The 23485-nt window shown below is 33.8% G+C and overlaps 3 protein-coding genes across 3 annotated transcripts; all 3 read left to right on the top strand.

Moving 5' to 3' along the window:
• Positions 1-963: 963 nt before the first annotated feature.
• Positions 964-11121, top strand: LOC106431309 (2-oxoglutarate-Fe(II) type oxidoreductase hxnY-like). The gene is made up of 11 exons (XM_048767435.1): positions 964-5146; positions 5253-5448; positions 5537-5632; positions 5714-5765; positions 7134-7255; positions 7329-7426; positions 7514-7572; positions 8581-8637; positions 8769-8814; positions 9011-9090; positions 9180-11121. Exons 1-11 carry the CDS (start codon positions 5039-5041, stop codon positions 9259-9261), a joined length of 996 nt encoding a protein of 331 aa, XP_048623392.1. The 5' UTR covers positions 964-5038; the 3' UTR covers positions 9262-11121.
• Positions 11122-11358: 237 nt separating this feature from the next.
• Positions 11359-12033, top strand: LOC106431302. Its single transcript, XM_013872111.1, has one exon. It carries the CDS (start codon positions 11359-11361, stop codon positions 12031-12033), a length of 675 nt encoding a protein of 224 aa, XP_013727565.1.
• A 2789-nt stretch (positions 12034-14822) lies between these two features.
• Positions 14823-23441, top strand: LOC125592379 (uncharacterized mitochondrial protein AtMg00810-like). The gene has a single exon (XM_048767434.1). The coding sequence runs from the start codon at positions 14823-14825 to the stop codon at positions 16026-16028; it is 1206 nt and encodes a 401-aa protein (XP_048623391.1). The 3' UTR covers positions 16029-23441.
• Positions 23442-23485: the final 44 nt, after the last annotated feature.

Here is a 23485-nt window from a genome sequence, read left to right as displayed (position 1 = left end):
GCTTTGGATCTAAGATGTTCTTCAGCGCCGACAGAGTGGCCACCGGAAGAGCTTCGCCGGAGAGGAAAACTACCGCCGTCTCGTAAACAACCTGGAGGAGAATAGAGCATCACTTTACAAGATGGAGAGATTGGAGTTTCACCGAGTAGACTCAGATCTGGACTCGTGATACTGTAAGATCTGGTGCCCTTTAGATGAGGAGCAGAACACGGTGGTTGGTGGGACTCGCGCCTCTCCGAAGACGAAGAGGTTGAGTTCATCAGTTGAGAACGATGCTCCATACGCAGTTGAAAGGCTTGAACAAAGTCGCCAGAGAGAGGTACGTCAGGATATAAACCCGAAGACCAGAGCTTTGCGGCGGTGAGAGAATCCTCTCGACTCATCGCTGGAGGAAGGACCAAACGAAGGTATAGGACCGTAGGTAGCAGAAAGGCGAAGATTCGAAGCTCTCGTCTTCGTCATAGCGTCTGTCGGGACCTCCTTCCTCCAAATAGCCAAAGAAATCGAACCGGTAACAAGCAGATAGCAAAATGAAACATGAAGTAGAGAGTGACGGAGATAAGTAGTTTCGACGCAAATGTCCAGCGCCGGCGAGAAAACGCGTCGCCGGCGCCAGAGGCCATGGATCTAGGTTGAACCTCGAAACTCGTGTCTGGGAGGTTAGGGAGAACTCCTCCTCCGGAAGCTTAAGAACTTTTTAACTCTATTTAAAAAAATCAAAGATAAATAAGCTCATTTTTTACTTTAAACACTTTTGTCAATTAATTGTAGAAAATATATATATATATATGATGTTTTTTATACAAATTATGATGTTTTGTGTTTGTTTATTCATGTTATGTAATAAATTCATTATATGAGAATATTAAATTTATGTGAAATAAAAATTATGTTGGGCTATTGTTAAAACAAAATAGTTAGGTAAAATAAGTAAATATAAAAAAATATAAGGTGTATATTAATAATTAATGATAAAGTGGAGATGAAATATATTTGGAATATTCATTTTACAAGAAAGAAATGAAGCAAACTATTGGAGTGAATGTTGTTTCATTTTTTTTTCATTTTGAAGAAAGTGAACTTTTGAAGATAAAAATGAAGCCAACCGTTGGAGATGCTTTTAGAAGGCCCCAAAGCGAAAATGAATCATTGATAACGCCCATTAGCATGCTGTTTTTTTAATAGAAAATAATGTCAATCATTTAAGATGATTTAAAATCTACATTATAATAGGGCAGTTGCATCACTCCTGATGCGACACGTCAGCGATATGTGGGTCCTACTTTTAAAAAGTATGAAAAAAGTGTCAAGTCTGTGACTCGAACCCGGATTATTAAGATCTAAATAACAACATTTATAACACTGAGCTCAAAGATTCTTTATACATTGATGGCTGAAACAAATATATATTTATGAAGGTCGGAAACTTTTGTTTCTTCGGTTTTCTCTGTGGGATCCAAACTTATTTATTTTATCTAATGATTTAATAAATACTTTATAACTCACTTTTTGAAATGGGATTCGTAAAAAAAAAGCTCAATAAACCTCTTTGGTCTGTAAGCGTTCTCTTCAATGGAAGTTTAGGGCTTTCAATTTTTAATCATCGGTTCATGACTCATCTAAGAAACACAGATTGACTCTTTGAGTTTCATGAATCAGTTTTTCTTCTTTAGTCTCTACATCTCCCCATCTTTAATAAATTCATCATCAGTTCTTTTATTTTGCCTAAATAATGATTGTATGGTTTTAATTTTCTTTGGTCATCCTTAGCTTGCACCCTTTGATCTAACCAAGAAGAAGAAGAAGACATTTGTCGTTCAGGATGCCATCGAGGACTCAGCTGAGTCACACGGGAGACATACTATCTGTTGCCTGATTGTTCAAGAAGAGTTTATGTGATGTGAAACATATTTGTTTCTTTTCATCAGTTGCTTTGTTTAATCTTTTTTTCCTGCAAATAATGATGGCTTTTACAGTTTATTTGCGGGAGCCAAGAAGTTAAAAAAAGAAGAAGCCAGTGAGTGTTTGACATTTTCTGTCTTCCTGAGTTTTTTTTTCCATTCATTAAACTTGGATTTTGAAGATTATGTGCCTCACATTCTTTTTATTTTGATGGTTGTTAGGTTGAATGAAGATCATTGAATAAAGAAAATGTCGATGCTCCTGAAGATTTGGAGGGTACTTTATATTTCTTTCTCTGATAATTCTAGCGACATAAATTTGAACCTTACAGAGAGTATATTGCAGAGTATCCTAATGATGAGGAAGAGGTGGATGGAATTGATCTGCACCAGCAATGTTACCCGTGGGAGGGAAGTGACATGGATTACTTATACGACGAGGTAAGCATATCATTAGATGGTTTGCGGTCCATCTTTGAGAGCCGTCGATTGTAAGTGTCTATCGTTTTGAAGTTGTACGACACTAAGATGTAAAGAATTACTAATCACGATTACCTTACTAGCAAAGTTCTTTTGCACAGCTATTGTCAATGGAATTAACACTGGAAATTGATGGTGCTATATTTCATGTTCCAAATGCTAACGCAAGCTCCAATGTTGATTCTCAGCTTTAACATGCCAAAATCACAATGCAGTGGGTGTTGTAAGGTAATTCAGTAGGCACAAATGTTCAGTTGAAAAAAAATTCTAAACTGTATTTATGCATCAAACTTATCATCCGTAACATAATAATATGTTTTTTCTGTGCTAGGAAACGTTTGTAAATAAATGTCTCGGATGTATATGACTGCTTAGTTTGTTGCTTTTGACAGTGAAATCACTAAGCTTGCAATGTGTCAGGACAGCAAAAGCATCTTAGCTGATGGTTAAGCTTTACAATTTCGTTGGTTTCTTTTTCCTATTATGTTGGATGGATTATTTTAGCTAACAAATATCGCAACAGAGCTGGCAATAACTCTAATAGATTTATATATACATTTAGAATTGGAAGTTTGGTGAGAACAGGAACAAGTACTTCTGTCACGCTATTGAACAGTTATACGCCATTTCAAGAGAATTGATTTCTTATATTTTCCATAATCAGTAAGATTTTAACTGTTTTGTCTACTTTGCATTCATACCTCATTCTCCATCTAACTTCTCGGTGCTACTATATAATGATCAAGTCATTTTCTGCACAAATAGGCAAGTGGGGATGTTACGTTGGGTGCTTGGTTTATTGGGCTTGGCTATACAAAGTCTGTTGTGACTCTAAAACTTTTACCTCACTTAATATTGATTCTGGTTCTTGAGAGAATTGCAGATTGTGAAAGAAAGGCACAAGCAGAGAACATATGTGTAGCTGCGTTCGACTCGACATGTACCGGTATATGCAGATCTGCTGATCCCATTGTGGAGGTTAACATGCAATGTGTTGACATGGAAATCATTATTTGGAAGCTATATTTCGAGGCATTTTCTCAACATATAAATAGACCATAACCAGAGTTTGATATTTATAATACTCAGTGATCATGGAGTCTGCAGAAAACAGTCTTTTTGCATATTCTATATGGAACCAAAAGATATGTCATTTGTTTGAAGATTGTATTATGATAGCTACTAACATAGGAGATGACTAGAGAAAGAGAAATGAGTATGAAACTCTTATATGGGTAGCTTTTATAAACACATTTGGGTTTATTAACAGTTGTGACAAGCAATTATGTTTATAGTAAAGGAAACCCGCCGCAGCGTCAATAACAAATGCGCATGTTTTTTGGTTGTTTGGGATTGAAATAGCTTATGAGTTTTCTAAATCAATATAATTGATTTGACTAAAGCTATCTTGGATGACAAAAAGAAGGATTGCAAGTTTAATAACTTATACTTTAGACTTTAATTTCAACTAAATTATAATCAGTCTTTTATCCATATCATCTTAGTTATAGTCGTAAGGATTTATTAGAATAAATAAACAGTTTCAACAATATTTAATATGTGATTTAATAAACAAAAGAACATGTAGGATTTTTAGGATCTAAAGAGATTGAAGACAATAGTTAATGAATATGAAAAGAATACGAAGCAGGTGATGAAAATGATTCGAGCAAATTAGTGGCAACAGAGAGGTAAGCGAGATAAAAATATCAATCAATAAAGAATGAAAGAAGAATGAGCAGGGTTAAGTTATTGCACAAGCCAAAACTAAGGCAAATCAAACGACAGAACGTGAAAACAAATGTAAACAAGACAAGAAGAGATGGTGAAGATAAAATATATTGAAAAAATGAATGCTAGATTAGTAAGCAAGAGATAAAAATAGATTAAAATGCAAAAGCTCTGCGCCAATACGCGGTAACGATCCCTAGTATAAAAAATAACCAACTCTTAGAATCACATCAAGCCCCTCATTATTTTTTTTTTAATAAACTTTAAATTCAAACTTTCCTAAATGTATTTATTAAAATTTGGAGTGCCAATGAGACTTACATGTGATGCCAGCCAGCGTGACGTCCAATTAACAACATCTACCGTTTTAAAGAAAAAATATGTATCTACGAGAAATAAACGTTAGAAAATGTCAATAAAAATTAAACAGATCAAAACACACGGCATATTTTCTAAAATTATTTCGTAACTTAAAAATAAGTATATTAATTGGCCAACTTTTGTAAGTTATTTGGAAGATATTAAAGTCCTGAAAGAAAATTTTCTCCAATCAGATACTGTCCATGTACCAAGAACGCAAAATTCAAAGGGGGATAGCCTAGCACCCAATGTCAAGAAACAACCGTTTTTCGTCGTTCACATGGATCAATATCTTCTGGTTTGGTTTACAGAATCTATATGAGTCTGTATAAATTGATGACAAAAAAAAAAGTTGGCTATCTTCAGAACATGTAACTTGAAAACAAGTCTATTAGTTGGCTATCCTCAGAAGATGTACCTTAAAAACAAGTCTATTAGTTGGCTATCTTCTAAAGATAAACTTCTTATTGAAATTATAAAATGTGCTTGGTAAAAAATAATTATAAATGTGCAAAGTGACAAGTCATTTTCCATATCAACAAAAGGTCAACAGAGATTGAAAACAGATGGAGAGTAAAACTCAAGAAGAAGCTTCGATCATCAAAGTTTCGTCCCTTCATTGCATAGATCTCGCAAACTCTGATCTTCGTCAATTAGCTGTTTCACTTAAACAGGCATGTCCCATTTGTGTTTTTTTTTTGTTGTCTCAATTATGACTACAATGTGATCATTATAACTTCTGAAAAAACATTGATACGTTGTGGTTGATATTTGTTCCAGGCATGTCTAGACTGTGGGTTTTTCTATGTTATAAATCACGGTATAAGCGAGGAGTTGAAGGACGAGGTTTTCAAGCAGAGCAAAAAAATATTTGCTCTTCCTTTAGAAGAGAAGATGAAACTATTAAGAAACGAAAAGTATCGAGGCTATGCACCGCTCCATGATCAACTCTTAGATCCTGACAATCAAGTTCGGGGTTCGTTGTGTAACCAGCTTTCATTTGCTTAGTAAAAAAAAATCTTGTTGATGTATCTCATTCTTGTTGTAACATCATGGGTTTTTAGGGGATTACAAAGAGGGCTTTTCCATTGGAGTCTTATGTCCCAAAGATGATTCTCGCGATAACCCGTTCTATAGCCCCAACATTTGGCCTGATCCCGGTTTGTTGAATTTTGCCGTATTAATTATTGCTTCATAAATTTATTGTTGTTTCTTTGAACGAATTCTAATGTTTTTGGTAGATGTTTTGCCTGGCTGGCGGGCGACCATGGAGACATTTTATCAAGAAGCATTGTAAGGCTTAAGTTTTTCTTTAGAAGTTTCAATAACGAATTCTAATGTTTTTGGTAGATGTTTCTTAAGCATTTTTTCCAATGATATAAAAATATCGGTTATTGTCCGGTGAACGTGACACCTCTCTTTCTTAACCAAAACAAAAGTAGAAAGAAATCCATTTACTTTACAGAATTTTATGACTGACAAACAGTTACATAACAACCTTGTATGTTTCTTTGTAAATCTCAATCAATCTCACTATTCATTCTGTTACAGAGTAATGTTTTTTGTTTTGTCAAATACATTTAAAATAATGCATCTATTTTCACTAGTTACTTTTTAGATTAAAAAATAATAAAATGGTAATTAATAATTACTCATATATATTAAATAACTGACAAAAATAAATAAGTACTTACTTCATTCTTCTATCAAATTAACTAAATTATACTATCAATTACTAATCATAAAAACAAATTTTTATCATTACTCAATGAAAATAATTATAAATCATTGATATAAATAGTAAATATAAAAAGAAATGTGTGGTGTATCAAAGCTGGTATTTAAAATGATAAAAATAAATTAGTCAACCGATTATGGTTTGAAGGGTGTATAAGTTTTCATTTAAATAAAATAAAAAGGAAATAATTTGTTCTATATCAATTAAAAATAAAATATATTTAAATATAATTTATAAAAGGATTAAATCTTTATTGTTAAAATGTAGGTGTGAAATCAATTCGTCATCATATAAAAAAGGATAGGAAATATTTAAATAGGAATAATCAAAATAAATATGTAGACAATTTAGTTGACAATATATAAGACAAAATTAAGAAAAATCGTAAAAAATAATTGTTAATCTGCTATTTATTTGTTGTTTATTTCGTAGCAGCGTTCCAATCATAATTTATTTATTTTCAAATTTGATATGCATTTTTATGTTTAGTTTCTTTTCACGAGTTGTTAATTATTTTAGTACAAACTCCATAATTTTGACAGGAATTAGAATGGTGAACACCCCCTATCATGTTTTAAATTTAGATATTCATCATCTTTAATCAATTGATGCTAAATAAATGTGATTTTATTCTCTGTTTCCTGCTATAGAAGGTCTCGTAAATGTTTCTTACTTATAAACAAATTTTCCAAACTATATACACTATAACCTCTTTAAATTAATACTCTATAAATTGATATACACTAAAAATCTCTATAAAATAATATAATTTTATAGTCCCAAATTGAGTTTTTGGTTCAACTAGTATATCGATAAATTAATATCTCTATAAATTAATAAAAAAATTATAGTTTTGGTGTAGTCCCAACATTATTAATTTATAGAGGTTTCACTGTACTTATAATGAGCATATGCATGCTCAGGAGAGTTTGTAAGGCAATTGCGAGTATAATGGAGTTGGCGCTTGATTTGGATGTGAATTACTTTGATAAACCAAATATTCTTGGAAATCATAATGCAGTAATGCGGTTGCTTCATTATGAAGGTGATATATAGTTTCTTAATTGCATAAGCTTTGTATGTCAATGGCATACTCACCCCTCCCATTGTCCATTTAGGAAACTCTGACCCCTCGAAAGGAATATATGCATCTGGAGCACATTCTGATTACGGAATGATGACCAACTTAGCGACCGATAGTGTAATGGGACTCCAGGTATTGTCCGGGTTTTGGTAGTTGTTATTTTATAACTTTGTAATGTGATTGTATTAGTTAAGATAACTCACTAATATCTAATGGTAGATATGCAAAGATAAGGATGTGAAGCCTATGAAGTGGGAATATGTACCGTCGATTAAAGGGTATAATGGCTCGTATAATAATTCATATATACATATATAATGCGAGAAATTCTTGGGTTCACCTCCTAGGGTTGGTTCACCAACAAATAGTGTTTGAGTATTTGATATTTGATATCTTTTAAAAAATGAAATAAAATTGAATATCCAAATTAGATTATATTTTTAAAATAAAATAATAAAAATACATAAAAATAGTTACAAAAAATAAATTAATTAATATTGTTAAATATTCAGCAAAATACTAAACCCTATACCCTAAATCCTAAACCCTAAACCCTAAACGTTAAACCTTAAATTTTAGATAAACTCTAAACCGTTGGAAAATCTTAAACCCTAAATCATACATTAAAAACTAAATTTTACTAACACTAAACCCTAAATCCTAATCACTAAACCCTAAACCCTTGGGTAAACCCTAAACCCTTGGGTAAACCCTAAACCCTTAGGTAAACTCTGAACCCTTGGATAAATCATAAACTCTAGGGTTTAATTTTAAATATTTTTGATTTTAAGTTTATGATTTATCCAAGGGTTCAGGGTTTATCCAAGGGTTAAGGGTTTAGTGATTAGGGTTTAGGGTTTAGTGTTATTAAGATTTAGTTTTTAATGTATGATTTAGGGTTTAAAATTTTCTAATGGTTTACGGTTTATCCAAGATTTAAGGTTTATAATTTAGGGTTTGGAGTTTAGGATTTAGGGTATAGGATTTAGTATTTTGCTAAAAGTTTATCAATATTTATTTATTTATTTTTTGTAACTATTTTTATGTATTTTTATTGTTTTATTTTAAAAATATAATCTTATTTGGAAATTCAATTTTGTTTTTTTTTTTAAAAGATATCAAATACTCAAATACTCAAACACTATTGGTTGGTGAATCTAGAGGTTCACCCTAGGGGGTGAACCCAAGAATTTCTCATATAGGTGCTATACTGACTCCTATGGTTGTAGTTATATTGAATAATTGTTTAGTTTTCATAGACTTTATTGTTTTATTTTTGTGTACAGAGCCTACATTGTTAATATCGGTGATTTGCTGGAGCGTTGGAGCAACTGCTTACTCAAGTAGTTACATTTTGTTTGAGCTTAGTTTTTCTAAGACTTTTTGCACATGTTTCTTCATTTAACCTGCATTGTTATTTGCAAGTAGAATTTTTCCTCATTATATTTTTTTTCCTAATGTTTTTATCGTGTAGATCCACATTGCATCGGGTTATTGGGAATGGTCACGAACGATATTCCGTAAGTCTCTTGCAAATCCACATCCACATATACCTTTACAGTTGATTTTTGTGACCGATGCGGTTATTGTGGACTAAGTTTTAGCCATATGCTAGAAGCCTAGAACGTTGTTACTATTTCTCTACAATTTAACATGTTCATATTTAAAAGTTATATTACACCGAAACTGTATATACCTAAAGTTTTCTTATCGCAGATACCATTTTTCTTGGAACCAAGTCACGAATGTATAGTGGAGTGTCTTCCTACCTGCCAGTCCGAAAACAACCTTCCCAAGTAAGGCGTTAGCTCTTTACCTTGTTACATTAAGACCATCAAACAAATATAATATCTTGAAGATGATTGTGGTTGTGTTTAATGAATAGATATCCCGCGATCAAATGTTCAACGTACCTCACGCAACGTTACAAGGAAGCACATGCGGATTTGAGCATTTACGAAAAGTAGATCCAAGTGATTTAATAGTCCACGCTTGTCCACGACAAATACTTTAATACATATGTTTATTGTTTCTCTTTTTTATCAAAATTTTTAACATTAAAACCCCTCAACTAAGTTTGTTTTGGGTAAAAATCCTCAAACTAAGTATTCAATAAAAAACCCTCAAACTAACGTTATTTAATGAATTAAACTCTATCAGGTCATAATTACCATTACTACCGGTAAATCTTTAATTTAGGGGTTTCTACATTAAGTAAACAAGTTAAGGGGTTTTACCTTTAAAATTTTTTAAAAAAAAATCAAAATTTTATAATATTATTTAAAAATTAGTAACTTTTTTTTGACAACATAAGCGATAACTAAGTAACTGAACCGCGCGATTCAGAAAGCCAAACCGAAAGTATTGAATCGACATATAACATAGCTGAAGGAGAACTCCTCGCACCACTTGCAAGCTTGTCCGCCATAGTATTTTGTGCTCTTGGAATATGTCTGATCCGGTAGTTAGGGAAGAAAGTCTTACTGCGTCTAAATTCTTTATATAATTTTTGTTATATTTTTTCAGTTTTTACATTTTTAATTTATACATATATAATGTTGATGTTAAAAACACATCAAACTCATATATTTACAAAAAAAAAATTAAAAATGTTAATTTTGAAAATTTAAGTTACTAATTTTTAGATAATATTATAAAATTTTGAATTTTTTTGATTTTTAATGGTAGAACCCCTCAACTATGTTTACTTAATGTAGAAACCCCTAAACTAAAGATTTACCGGTAGTATTGGTAATTATGACCTGTTAGGGTTTACTTCGTTAAATAAAGTTAGTTTGGAGACTTTTACGTTAAATACTTAGTTTGGGGTTTACCCAAAACAAACTTAGTTGAGAGGTTTTAACGTTAAAAATCTTTTTTATCACAAAGGAATTGATCTTTGTCCTGTTTCCTAATATACACCACCGTGAAACATAGAATCCAGAATAAAGTGTACCTATCACTGATGTATATAATACTAGGGTTGGCCTGCCCGTAAGACACGGGAAGTTATAAGAAAAATTATTTTATAGAATTTTATGAAGCATTTAAAATCATTATAAAAATGATATTATAGAGAAACAAACAACGAAAATAATTCTGAGATCACATTGTTATTTTTAATAAATATTTTTGGTTTGAATTAAAATGACAGTAACTTTTATTATTCTCTATTTTTAGAGAATACAGAATTAGCAAAAAATAATTCAGAAAATGTAATAATATATATACTATTATTATTTATATTTTGTATTCTCTAAAAATATATTTATTAATATATGACGATCACAAAAGTTGGAATCCAAGGACTGGATGCTTTTCATGGTAAGAGATTCAACATCTATCTGAACTATGTTGAGAATGTTAAGCTTCTTTAAGCATTTTAGGTGAGACAAGTGTAGTATTTGTTTTGTGTGTTTCTTTTTTTTTAAAGAATCCTGGGTTACATTCTTCGAGTGTTTATCACAAGTCAAAACTTCGTACGAAATAATTGAGAAAGACACAAAAAAGCTATAGATGATGATAAGTCAATTATTCAAAAGGTTGAACCAAACTGAGATGTTTATTCTTGTTATCTAGTTCTTTCAAGTCAAATAAGAATGGTAACTAGTGCATAATACCTAGTAAGTTTAAGCAACGTAGAGTTTATTAGTATGAATCCCGGTTTAGTAACTGGTTTGTATTGGTTAAGGTTCCTTTAGCTTAACCGTACATATATATACTGAACATACATGTACATTTCTAATTATGATGAATAACAAACTTCTATTTTCATCTTCTTCCTCGATTCATCATCTGAGCTCAATCTTGTTTCTCTATCTTCATCTTCTCTGATTCAGATGTTAATATGGGATCAGAGCACACTACACTCATCTTCCGCTTTGTTCGTTGAGCTGTGATTTCGTTTTCCTCATGAGTCTCCCTCTACTTTCTCTTTCGCGATTGTTCTGTGTTTTCATCGTTACGATTTGCGATCTCCTCGTTCGATTGATTTTTTGCGTCTTGTTCGTGCTTGTTCATCTCGATTCGTCATCTCAGTAATCGATTTCTTGCGAACTTTCGTCATGGCTACGAATCAAGATTCGACTCGTTCTGTTTCCGATCTTTATGAGAATCCGTACTATCTTCATCATAATGATCATGCTGGCTTGGTTCTGGTAACTGATCGAGTGACAACAGCTGCGGATTTTAACTCTTGGAGGCGTTCTGTTCGTATGGCTTTGAACGTTCGTAACAAGCTTGGCTTCATCGATGGTACTATATCTAAACCATCTCATATGCATCGTGATTATGGTGATTGGTCTCGTTGTAACGACATTGTGGCGATGTGGTTGATGAAATCTGTGTCAAAGAAGATTGCTCAGAGTTTGCTTTTTATCTCCACGGCAGAAGGGATTTGGAACAATTTGCTTTCTCATTTCAAGCAAGATGATGCTCCTTGTGTCTTTGATATTGAGCAGCGTTTGAGTAAGATTGAGCAAGGTTCCATGGATGTTTCTACCTATTATACAGAGCTGGTTGCTCTTTGGGAAGAACATCAAAATTTTGTGGAGTTACCGATATGTACTTTTGGCAAATGTGAATGTGATGCAGCTGCGTTGTGGGAGAAGCTACAGCAATGTAGTCGAATGACTAAATTCCTCATGGGGTTGAATGAATCATATGAGCACACTCGGCGTCACATACTCATGCTTAAACCCATTCCAACCATTGAAGAGGCGTTCAACATCGTTACTTAGGATGAACGTCAGAGGTCTATTTGACCAGTTACTGCGGTTGATAATGTGGCTTTTCAAGCAGTAGTTCTATTGTCTACAGTTCCACAAGCTTCGGGTGTTGATGAAATGGCTTATGCTGCAGCATTTAATGCTGGAAGGGCTGCACAACGACCTATGTGCACACATTGTGGTAAGGCTGGCCATACTATTCAAAAGTGTTTCAAGCTACACGGCTACCCTCCTGGTTATAGAGCATATGGTTCTTATCATAACAAGAATGTGTCTCAGTCCAAGAATGTGCAGTCTCAGCTGAAATATCAGAATCAGAGTTTGGTTCCGGCTTCTTCTCAGGTGTCTAATGCAGTTTCGAATGTGTGTGCTGATCAAGATTCACGCCAATACTCTTTACCACCAGTTACTCCTCGGTTGACTAGTGGTGGCATGGATCTACATCTGCAGAGCTTCACCCCAGATACAGAGTTTGATCTCTCAGTTCAATGCTCATGTTCGAGTTTCAGAGCCTCAAGTTCTTTCCTCAACGTCTTCAATTCCACAAGCTACGATTACAGAACATGGTCTAATGGATTCTCATTCATCGTCCGGTACAATACCCTTTCCTTCTATCAATCTTACATTTCAAAATCAGAACCTTTTATATCAAAATCATTGCCTTTCCACTTTACCTTCAATACTTCCACATGATGCTTGGATAATAGATAGTGGAGCTTCTAGTCATGTTTGTTCTGATCTAGCTATGTTTGATAGTTTTACACATGTGTCTTCTTTTACAGTAACTCTTCCTAATGGTGTTAAAGTTCCCATTACACACACTGGCACAATTAAGATTAGTGATTCTTTGATACTCTATGATGTGTTGCTTGTTCCTGATTTTCAATTCAACTTGATAAGCGTGAGTAGTCTAATAAAAACATTGGTTTATGCTGCTCATTTCTTTCCTAATGGTTGCTTAATCCAGGAACTTTCTCGGGGCTTGATGATTGGGAAGGGTAGCTTATACAACAATCTTTACATTCTTGATACTACTAGTAATGCATCGTCTGGCAGTGCTGTGTTCTGTGGTTCTGTATCAGCTGATAGCAACTTGTGGCATCAACGTTTGGGGCATCCTTACTGTCCTGCAAAAACTATCTTCACATTTACCAGCATATACACATGTAGCGTCTGATCATGCTCCCTGCACTATATGTCCATTATCAAAGCGACGACGTCTTGCGTATGTTTCTCATAATAAGCTTTCACAGTCTCTTTTTGATTAGGTTCATTTAGACATATGGGGTCCTTTTAGTGTTCAATATGTTGAAGGTTATAGATATTTCCTTACATTGGTGGATGATTGTACTAAAGTAACATGGATCTATATGTTAAAGAATAAAGTAGAGGTTTCAGTTATTTTTCCACTGTTTCTTAAACACATATCAACTCAGTATAACATGAAAGTCAAAGCAATCAGAACTGATAATGCACCTGAATTAGCCTTTACTGATCTCATTAAAGAACTTGGTATGTTTCACTACTTTTCATGTGCATATACTCCTCAACAAAATTCAGTGGTTGAGAGAAAACACCAACACTTGTTAAATGTAGCTCGCTCTTTGCTATTCCAATCAAATATGCCATTAGAGTATTGGAGTGATTGTGTGATGACTGCAGTGTTCTTAATAAATTGCATGCCTTCTCCCTTAATAGATAACAAATCTCCTTTTGAAAAATTACTCAGTACAGTTCCAGATTATTCTTTGTTAAGAAACTTTGGTTGTTTGTGTTTTGCTTCTACTCATGCTAAAGATAGAACAAAATTTTCACCTCGTGCAGTACCTTGTGTGTTTCTTGGTTATCCATCTGGATATAAAGGATATAAAGTTCTAGATTTAGAGTCTCATGTTGTTCAGATTTCTTGTAATATAGTATTCCATGAGAAAATATTTCCTTTTAAAACATCTGAACTCTTATCAAAGTCTGTTGATATGTTTCCTAATACAATCTTACCAATGCCCGCACCTTTACACTTTGTAGAGTCAATGCCTGTAATGACTGATGGTGATTGTTCTACTTCCGTGCCTAATCCTACACGTTCACACACTCATGACAATTCTAACACTGATAGGACTGTAGTAGAAGATGTTCGTATAGAACCTGAGAATGTATCTAGGCCAAAACGAACTACTAAAGCTCCCACTTATCTGTCTTAGTATCATTGTGCTTCTATTTCTTCTGCTACTCCTCTTTCTACTCGTTTATCTCGTCCTTCTTCTACTTTACCCCCACATCTTTGTTGCCTTATTCCTTTTTCCTCTATTTCTTCCCCTTCATTTCCACCATCTTTCAAAACACCATATCCCTTATCATCTGTGGTCTCTTATGACCATTTCAATCCTGTTTTTCAAGCTGCTGTCCATTCTTATTAGATGGAAACAGAACCTAAAACATTCCAACAGGCCATGAAATCTGATAAGTGGAAAAAAACTGTGAATATGGAACTTGAGGCTATGGAGCAAAACAGAACATGGGATATTGTTTCTTTACCTGTTGGTAAGAATGTGGTGGGTTGTAGATGGATCTTTACCATCAAGTATAATGCTGATGGGACGGTGGAGCGTAATAAGGGTCGTCTGGTGGCTCAGGGATTTACTCAACAAGAGGGTATTGATTATCTTGATACTTTCTCACCTGTAGCAAAGTTAACAAGTGTCAAGCTTCTTCTGAGCCTTGCTGCGATCAATGGCTGGAGCTTGAATCAGATGGATGTTTAAAATGCTTTTTTTCATGGAGATCTTGATAAAGAGATATATATGCGCTTACCTCAGGGTTATACTCCTCCTGCTGGTGTAGAACTTCCTCCAAATCCTGTTTGCCGTCTCAAGAAGTCTCTATATGGCCTGAAACAAGCCTCTCGCCAGTGGTATAAGCGTTTCTCTTCAGTCTTATTGGGTGCTAACTACATTCAATCCCCTGCAGACAACACGCTATTTGTAAAGCATACATCATCCTCTTTTGTTGCCGTGTTGGTTTATGTGGATGATATTCTGATCGCTAGCAATGATCAAGCTGCAGTGGCTTCCTTACAAGCTCTTCTTCGGTCTGAATTCAAGATAAAAGATCTTGGTCCAGCTCGTTTCTTCCTTGGTCTTGAGATAGCACGATCTAGTGAGGGTATCTCTGTTTGTCAACGGAAGTATACGTTGAATTTGTTGGAAGATTCTGGTCTTCTAGGCTGTAAGCCAAGTTCTATACCAATGGACCCTACTCTGCATCTTACAAAGGATTTAGGCAAACCACTTGTTGATGCTAAGGTCTATCGAGAACTTATTGGTCGTCTCTTGTATATCACCATCACGAGACCTAATATAACATTTGCGGTTCATCAGCTGAGCCAGTTCTTATCTGCTCCGACTGATGTACATTTACAAGCAGCTCATAAAGTCCTGCGGTATCTCAAAAACAACCCGGGACAAGGTTTGATGTATTCAACTTCTTCTGAGCTATGTTTAAACACATTTGCTGATGCTGACTGTGCTACTTGCAAGGAGACTCGTCGCTCCATAACTGGCTTTTGTGTTTATCTTGGCTCTTCGTTGATATCTTGGAAGTCAAAGAAACAGGCTGTGGTAAATCGAAGTAGTACAGAAGCTGAGTATCGCAGTCTTGCTTTGGCAACATGTGAGTTGATTTGGCTTCAACAGTTGCTCCGTGATCTTCATGTCTCAGTCACGGGTCCAGCTAAGTTGTATTGTGACATCAAGTCAGCGCTTCATATTGCCAACAACCCGGTGTTTCACAAACGTACTAAGCATATTGAGATCGATTGTCATACTGTTCGTGATCAGCTCAAGGCCGGCAAGTTGAAGACCTTTCATGTCTACTGGCAATCAGCTTGCGGATATTCTCACCAAACCTCTGCATCCGGGTCCTTTCAACTCTTTCCTCTCTCGTTTATCCTTGTCAAGTCTTTATCTTCCACAGGCTCCAATGATAAAGACTTGAGGGGGGCGTATTAGTATGAATCCCGGTTTAGTAACTGGTTTGTATTGGTTAAGGTTCCTTTAGCTTAACTGTATATATATATACTGAACATACATGTACATTTCTAATTATGATGAATAACAAACTTCTATTTTCATCTTCTTCCTCGATTCATCATCTGAGCTCAATCTTGTTTCTCTATCTTCATCTTCTCTGATTCAGATGTTAATAGAGTTCACAGCTAAGTAACGCCGACATAAAGAGGACGTCTCAAATAATGGCTCACAATGTGTATGAGAGGCACAATAAGAATGCAACCAAGAATACTAATATAAATGTATCACAATTGTGTTATCAGATCTTAATGAAATCAAACTATAGATGGAGACTTACATGTTTTCAAGAATGGGCGAAAACACTGATTGATCAAAATCACCATTCTATCTATATTGCCAAAGCCAAAGCTGTTACCTCTTTGGAGAAATATTGTGTTATATTTCAATTCATCATCCATCTTCTAGTACGTAACCAGCCATGCAAGATATCAATCAAAAGTTCTATTGAACGGCACTATAAACTTTTTTGGGAAAAATCAAATAAAAGCTTAAGAAGATTATGTTGTCCAAAAAAAAGAAGGGAAGTTTACTCAAATATACAATATTTTAGGACAATTGATTAGAACCATACAAAATTTTTTTTTATTACTGGTATTTTTTAAATACCAAGCGTGCCCTTTTTTTATATTATGAGAAAAAATGTATTTACAAAAATGCCATTACTTTTTAATGTCACGTAATCAAAAACCCGGCGCCACGTAGGATTCGGTTCTGTGTTTTCATTAAGTCGGTCGTAAAGAGCTATATACGTCGTTACGGCTGAGTTATTGCTACGTTGCGGCTGAATTAAACAACGCGGCTGACTTAAGAACATAAATCAGCCGTTAGTTACGGCTGATTTACAGAAATCTGGCTGATTTATGGGATAACGGCTGACTTACGTACACAAGTTACGGCTGACTTATACATCGGCGGTTTGATTTCTGTAAAATTTGGCTGAGTTGTAGTTAAGACACGGCTGAGTTATGTTTCCACAGCTGAGTTAATGAACATCGACTGGCTGAGTTATTGAATTTACGGCCGACTTATGAGATGTTGTTACGGCTGAGTTATATGTAATCAGCTGTCGTTGGATGGATTAATAGTAAACTCAGCTTATTTACGGCTGACTTATTAGCGAAAGATTAATTACTAGAATATCATTTGTTTGACGGCTGATTTATTTGACGATATGGCTGACTTAAGATTTTTCATCCTAATTACAGCTGATTTATTAGCGAAAGATTAATTACTGAAATAGTATCCACGTTTCGGCTGATTTGCATTGTACATGAGGGCTAATTTATTTAGGCTGAGTTATATATTCGCTTGGCGGCTGACTAATCGATTTTCCATGTCATCCGCCACGTCATCAATTCGGATTTGCCATGTCATCACTAATGTTACAACAATAAAATAAGGGTCTATGTTATTCTTCATTCTTCATCTTCTTTATCTATCTTCTTCAACTTATTCTTTATCTTTCTCTGAGATCTTATGGTTCTGGTAATTATTGTTTCCGCAACTAGGTCTGAAAACATAGATTTTTTAAAATTGAAAATCTGAGACAGATCTACTACAGTCGTCGTCGTTTTCGATGATGGTCGGTTAAAGAAGAAGCTTCCTCTCCTCCAGTTTCATGTATGGCGGTCCTATATCCTGTTGCTCCCTCTCTCATTGGATTCGTCGTCTTGCAGAAGAAAAAAGACTCAAAGAGAGAGATGAAGAAGCTAAGTCCCGTAAATTGTAAGAAAAGAAGAGAGTTGAACAAAAAAAATAAGAAAATGAGAGAAGATGAAGAAGATGATGAATTTGAAAGCTGAGTTTATATGTTTGATGACTCAAATGGTGCGTCATCTGAATATGATAACTTTAGTTAATACATTAAGTCTCCAACACATACGTTATGGCTGAATTATCCTTACGTTACGGCTGAGTTATGCATACATTACGGCTGAGTTTATAATTTTTATAACTTTATAGTTTTAGGGTTTGAAATTTAAATTTAAGAAAAGATTTAAGTTTTAATATTGTTTTCAAATGATTGATTTTATAATTTTTATAATTTTATAATTCTATAGTTTAGGGTTTGAGGTTCAAATTTAAGAAAATATTAAAGTTTTAATATTGTGTTCAGAGTTGAAGGAATGAGTTTGTTCCCGCCCAAAATACGAAACGTCGCGAAACAAATTACACTTGACAGCTGAGTTATAGGACAGCTGGCTTATACCATCCAGATACGTTATAGCTGAGTTATGCATACGTTACGGCTAAGTTATAATCAAATTACGGCTGAGTTATGCATACGTTACGACTGAGTTTATAATTTTTATAACTTTATAGTTCTATAGTTTTGGGTTTGAGGTTCAAATTTAAGAAAAGATTAAAGTTTTAATATTGTGTTCAAAAGATAAACTTTATAATTTTTATAACTTTATAGTTCTATAGTTTAGGGTTTGAGATTTAAATTTAAGAAAATATTAAAGTTTTAATATTGTGTTCAGAGTTGAAGGAATATTTTTTCCCGCCCAAAATATTTTTTTCCCGCCTAAAATACGAAACGTCGCGAAATACATTACACTTAATGGCTGAGTTATAGGAACGTTACGACTGGCTTATATCATTCAGATACGTTACGGCTGAATTAGGCACACTTACAGCTGAGTTATGCATACCTTACGGCTGAGTTTAATTATAAACGAACCCTAATCTATAACCCAGAAACGATAAAGCTTGCAGCCGTGTCGACAAAATCTAGGCCTAACTAAACCACCGCGTGTTTCTTCCATATCACGAGAGCCGGGAGGTCATTATTGTCTTCTTCCTTCGCCACCGCAGTCTCGTTACCACGAGAGCTCCGACGTCTTCAAGCCACACGGTTTTGTTATCTCCTCCACCATCAAGCTCATCTGTCTTATCCACCTTCTTCTAGTAACAAGAAAAAAATTCAAAACGCAGAGAAAGAGTGAAAGAGATTGAAAGAGAGAGAGGTGACCAGTGTGGTGACAAGCGGTGGTAGTGGCGACTACGGTGAAGATGGAGACCGGCAAAAATGGATCTGAGAAACAGAAACAAGGACGACGTTGGCAAGTATAGATGGCGACGAGCTCAATATCTGTGACGACGGCGAAGACCAGTTTTCTTCAACTCTTTTTCTTTTTCTCCGACAACTTCTTTTCTTCTTTGACGTTTTTTCTTCTCTCACTTCTAAGATTTACAAACCAAATATACTAAGGCATAAGAAATGAATGATAATGTATGAATCTCTCTTGTTTACAAGACAGAAAGTGAGAGAGATGAAGAAGATCTGGAACTGTAAAGAACTCTCGAAGGAAAGAGAAGAGGAGAAGGAGACGTCAAATAGAAGAGAGAAAGTGAAGAAAAAAATGCATTTTAAACCATTAGATCAAAGCTAATCAATGGTCAAGAATTGTAATCCTTGTACTAAAAAATTTAACCAATGAGAAAGAAGTTAGAAGATAACCACTAGATGGATTTGTAGCCCTTAGATTAAAACAATCAATGGTTAATGTTTTAATTTTGATGGTTAAAATTATATTTTATATTAAAGTGTATTTTTGATAAAGTTTTAAATTTTAAAACTTGGATTATGTTGATTTTTTTATGTATAGTTTAAATATGAAGTTTAAAGTTTAGGGTATATAACTGAGTGAGTTTAGGGTTTGGTATATAGTGTTTTGGGTTTCGATTTAAGATTTAAGATTATATTTTTAAATAACAAAAATATTAGAGTTTTAACATTTGTAGTTAGAATTTATGGTAGATGATTAATTAATTTTTTTTAAAAAGTTTGAAGTTTAATGTTTTATAGTATAGGTCAAAGCATGTGTGGTTCAAGGTTTAGGGTTGAAGGTTCGAAATAGATAAGGTTTGAGATAATGTTTTGAAAATATTTAACTTTATAATTTTATATTTAATATTTGTAGTTTAAATTTTAATACATTATAAAATATTATAATTTTATATTGAAAATATTGAACCTTTAGACTAAAATCAATCAATGGTCATGAAAAAGCAATATAATTTGTAATTTTAGTTCTTTTCAATTTGTTTTAAAAATTACTTGAAACTTAAAAAATGTAGTTACGGGTTTAAATCAAAATTTTTAAATTAAATATTTTTTTAAGTGATTAAAATTTGAGTTTAACTCAAAACTACAAACGTAAACTTTAAACCTAAACCTTAAACTTTAAATAATAATAAAAATATTGGATTTAATGTTCAAAGATAAACTTTAAATTTTTATAACTTTATAATTCTATAATTTATGATTTGAGGTTTATATTTAAGAAAAGATTAAAGTTAGAGTCTTGTAAGTCAGAATTGTATAAGTGATTGTAAGAGAACATATATCTCAAAAGTTAAAGTCTCAACTTGAAGTTTAAGAAACTATACACATTCAGTTTATTTATATTCACTTGATATTGATAAGATGATCTTCAATATAACTTCTTAAAGTACTTGAATTCTGTTTTCTGATTTTAGGGTATGTTTGAGGTATTGGTGATTTATATAAACGATACGGCTGAGTTATCTAAACATTTTTTGATTTTAGGGTATGTTTGAAGTATGGCTGAGTTATGTAAACGACACGGCTGAGATATATAAACGACACGGCTGAGTAGTGTAAACATAGCATAAATCAAACACACAATACATGGGTGAGTTATGTTTTTTACATAGAAAACCAAAAATACAGGTTTTCTGCACCATTCCGGTATTCATCCATGTATCCAAGCTTCAGTGAACTCCTCTGTGTCGTCTCCGCTGAATAGGTCACTTCTTTACATCTCCTTCATTTTTTTGGTTCAATTTTCTCTCACTCAGATCTGAAAAAAAATTAGATTATCCAAATATGGGTATGAAATCACATACAAACTTAATTAAATACATCCCACAATTGTCGATCTGGGTGTTTTTTGGAATGTATTTGTCTTTTCTCTTCGGAATGCACACTTCTTATAGCTAGGTTTTCGGAGATTGGCGGAAAGTAACTCAGCCACAACTGCATATATAAACAAAACTGCATATATAAACCAGCCGTAAAAGAAAAGTAACTCATCCACAACATAAATTAAAACTCAGCCACAAACTCGAAAAACGCAGCAGAGAAGATGATTTCAGGAGATTACAGCGAAAAATATTTCGTAAAAACGATCGGAGACGACGATTTCGGGGAAGACGATATCGGAGAAGACAAGACAGAGAGTTAGTTCGAAGAAGACGGAGTATACACAATGTCGATGACGATTTCAGGGAAGAGACGGTTAGGGTTCCTTTAGTTCTTCGATGAAGTTGTGCTGTGTTGTTGTATTTTTTTCAACGTTATGTAATTAAAGAGATGGTTGATTGTTTTCTATTAATGATGTGGATACTTAATTAGTGATGTGGATTTAATGTTTAAAAATAATTTCAATTAAAAAAAAACTAACCAAAAGCCCTTATTGTCAGTTACTAGGAGTATCCAAATACTTTAGTAATTTTTAAAAGATGTATAACACTCTAGTAATAAACCAACTTTTCTTATAGTTTTATCAAAAAAAGAAAGCTTAAGAAGATTAAAAAAGGCTTTTGAGAGAAAGGTGATTGATTGATTAACACATTGGAACTGCGAGATGTTTTGTTCCATTATATAAATTTATTTTACATTTGAAACAAAAGGACATGAAACACTAGCAATTGCGCACCTTCATTACACAAATAAATTTTCAATCATACAGCCATATTAATAAATAGAGATTTTGTACGAGAATCATTCACATTAACAACATTTTAAAAGCCGATTGTGACTTAGTTAAAACAACAATGCAAAAACAAAAGAGTGCGAGGCACCTTCATGAAAATGAAACACTACAGAAAGAGACATGAAACACTAGACAATCAACTAAAACAAACGGAGCTAAAGTTTACAACAATTCCACAGAGCGGCTCTTTCTATTAGACACTAAGTGTCCCACATCGGTAGTTGGAAGAGATCCTAAGCAATATATAAGATAGATGGTCTACTCCACTTATCACCGATTGGTTTTAGGTTGGAAGCTCATCTAGCTTAACAACAACGACCACCAACACCACCTGCGGTTTCAGCTGTTGCACGACCTGGTCAGAGCTCTGTGTTTTTCCTCTGTTTTTTTGGCAATTGATTTCTCGAAAATATCAATCAAACTATTGAAAGTTTTGTCCTTTCACATTGGGTTTAGATTGATTATATGAATTCTCTGTTATTGAGCAAACTATGTTTGGAAAGGTGGGAAATCAAACTTGTTAGTGGTACCCATTGTTGTGTCAACCATAGTGGTTGTTCTGCTTTTGATAGCTGGTTATTGTTTCTTTACAAAGAGGAAGAAGGAGGCTTATGATACAGCAACTGCATCTGATTGTAAGGATTCATCTAATTAATCAACAATCTTTATCTACTCTTGTTAGCGTGTCAATGATCAACATTTTTTTTGTCTCCTTACTAATACTTTTATTGTGCAAAAGGAGATGAAATATCAAGCGCAGACTCGCTGCAACTGGACTATAAAATGATTCAAGCTGCAACAACTGGTTTTTTAGAGACTAAATATTGGTCGAGGTGGTTTTGGCGAGGTTTGCAAGGTTAGTAATACTACAATTAGTTCCCTAACTGCACCTTATTTTGTGTATTATTTTCATTAAACTTGGGCCTAACGTAGTACATGTTAGGGTACATTTCCGAATGGGACAGAAGTAGCGGTAAATAGATTGTCGAAAACTTCAGGACTGATGTTAGGAGTTTTCAGGCTTCTAAGACAAATGTTGTAGTATAGTGATTGTCAAACCAGTTCTAAGGGAATTCGAAGCAATGAGAATGCAAGTACTCACTTAATCTAAGTGCAACCAATGATTTAGATGGGTTTTAAACTACTACACTACAACAAATATGGCTTTTAATAGCATACGGATAACGCTATTATATGGTATCCATAGCGGTTTTACAAATGCTATGAAAACGACCGCTATAATAGAGTCCCTATATACGATAGCGTTTTCGGATGACGCTATCGTAGAGTAGCCTTTAATAGCGTTATGTTTTCGCTGTGTTACGGTTATTTATTACACACAATTTATGCTATAGGAAATTGTATAACAGCTATATTTATCTGCTGTATTAAACCTATTAATAGCTATTATTTTGTGCTGTTCTAAATTATGTAATAACTTTTTTATGTTGCTATATATTTTTGTAAAATAGCTATATTCTGTAGCCATCAATTACGTTGTAGTAGCTTTACATTGGTGCTACTTTATGATGTGTTGCAGCAGTGGTATTGAGTTATGTTCATATGATTTATAGCATTTTTTTCGTGATATCAAGTGAGTGTATCATAACTTATTTTATATGCTATTTCACC

The sequence above is a fragment of the Brassica napus genome, chromosome C9 (genome assembly GCF_020379485.1).
Source record: "Brassica napus cultivar Da-Ae chromosome C9, Da-Ae, whole genome shotgun sequence".
NCBI classification, from domain to species: domain Eukaryota; kingdom Viridiplantae; phylum Streptophyta; class Magnoliopsida; order Brassicales; family Brassicaceae; genus Brassica; species Brassica napus.
The sequence above is the reverse complement of the archived record's forward strand: the minus strand, read 5'-3'. Positions and strand labels throughout refer to the sequence as shown.

Coding starts and splice junctions, on each gene's coding strand:
- LOC125592379 (XM_048767434.1), top strand. CDS start 14,823: ATGCGCTTACCTCAGGGTTATACTCCTCCTGCTGGTGTAGAACTTCCT.
- LOC106431309 (XM_048767435.1), top strand. CDS start 5,039: ATGGAGAGTAAAACTCAAGAAGAAGCTTCGATCATCAAAGTTTCGTCC. Junction 5,633..5,713: donor CAACATTTGGCCTGATCCCG/GTTTGTTGAATT, acceptor TGTTTTTGGTAG/ATGTTTTGCCTGGCTGGCGG. Junction 9,091..9,179: donor TCCGAAAACAACCTTCCCAA/GTAAGGCGTTAG, acceptor TTTAATGAATAG/ATATCCCGCGATCAAATGTT.
- LOC106431302 (XM_013872111.1), top strand. CDS start 11,359: ATGGCTACGAATCAAGATTCGACTCGTTCTGTTTCCGATCTTTATGAG.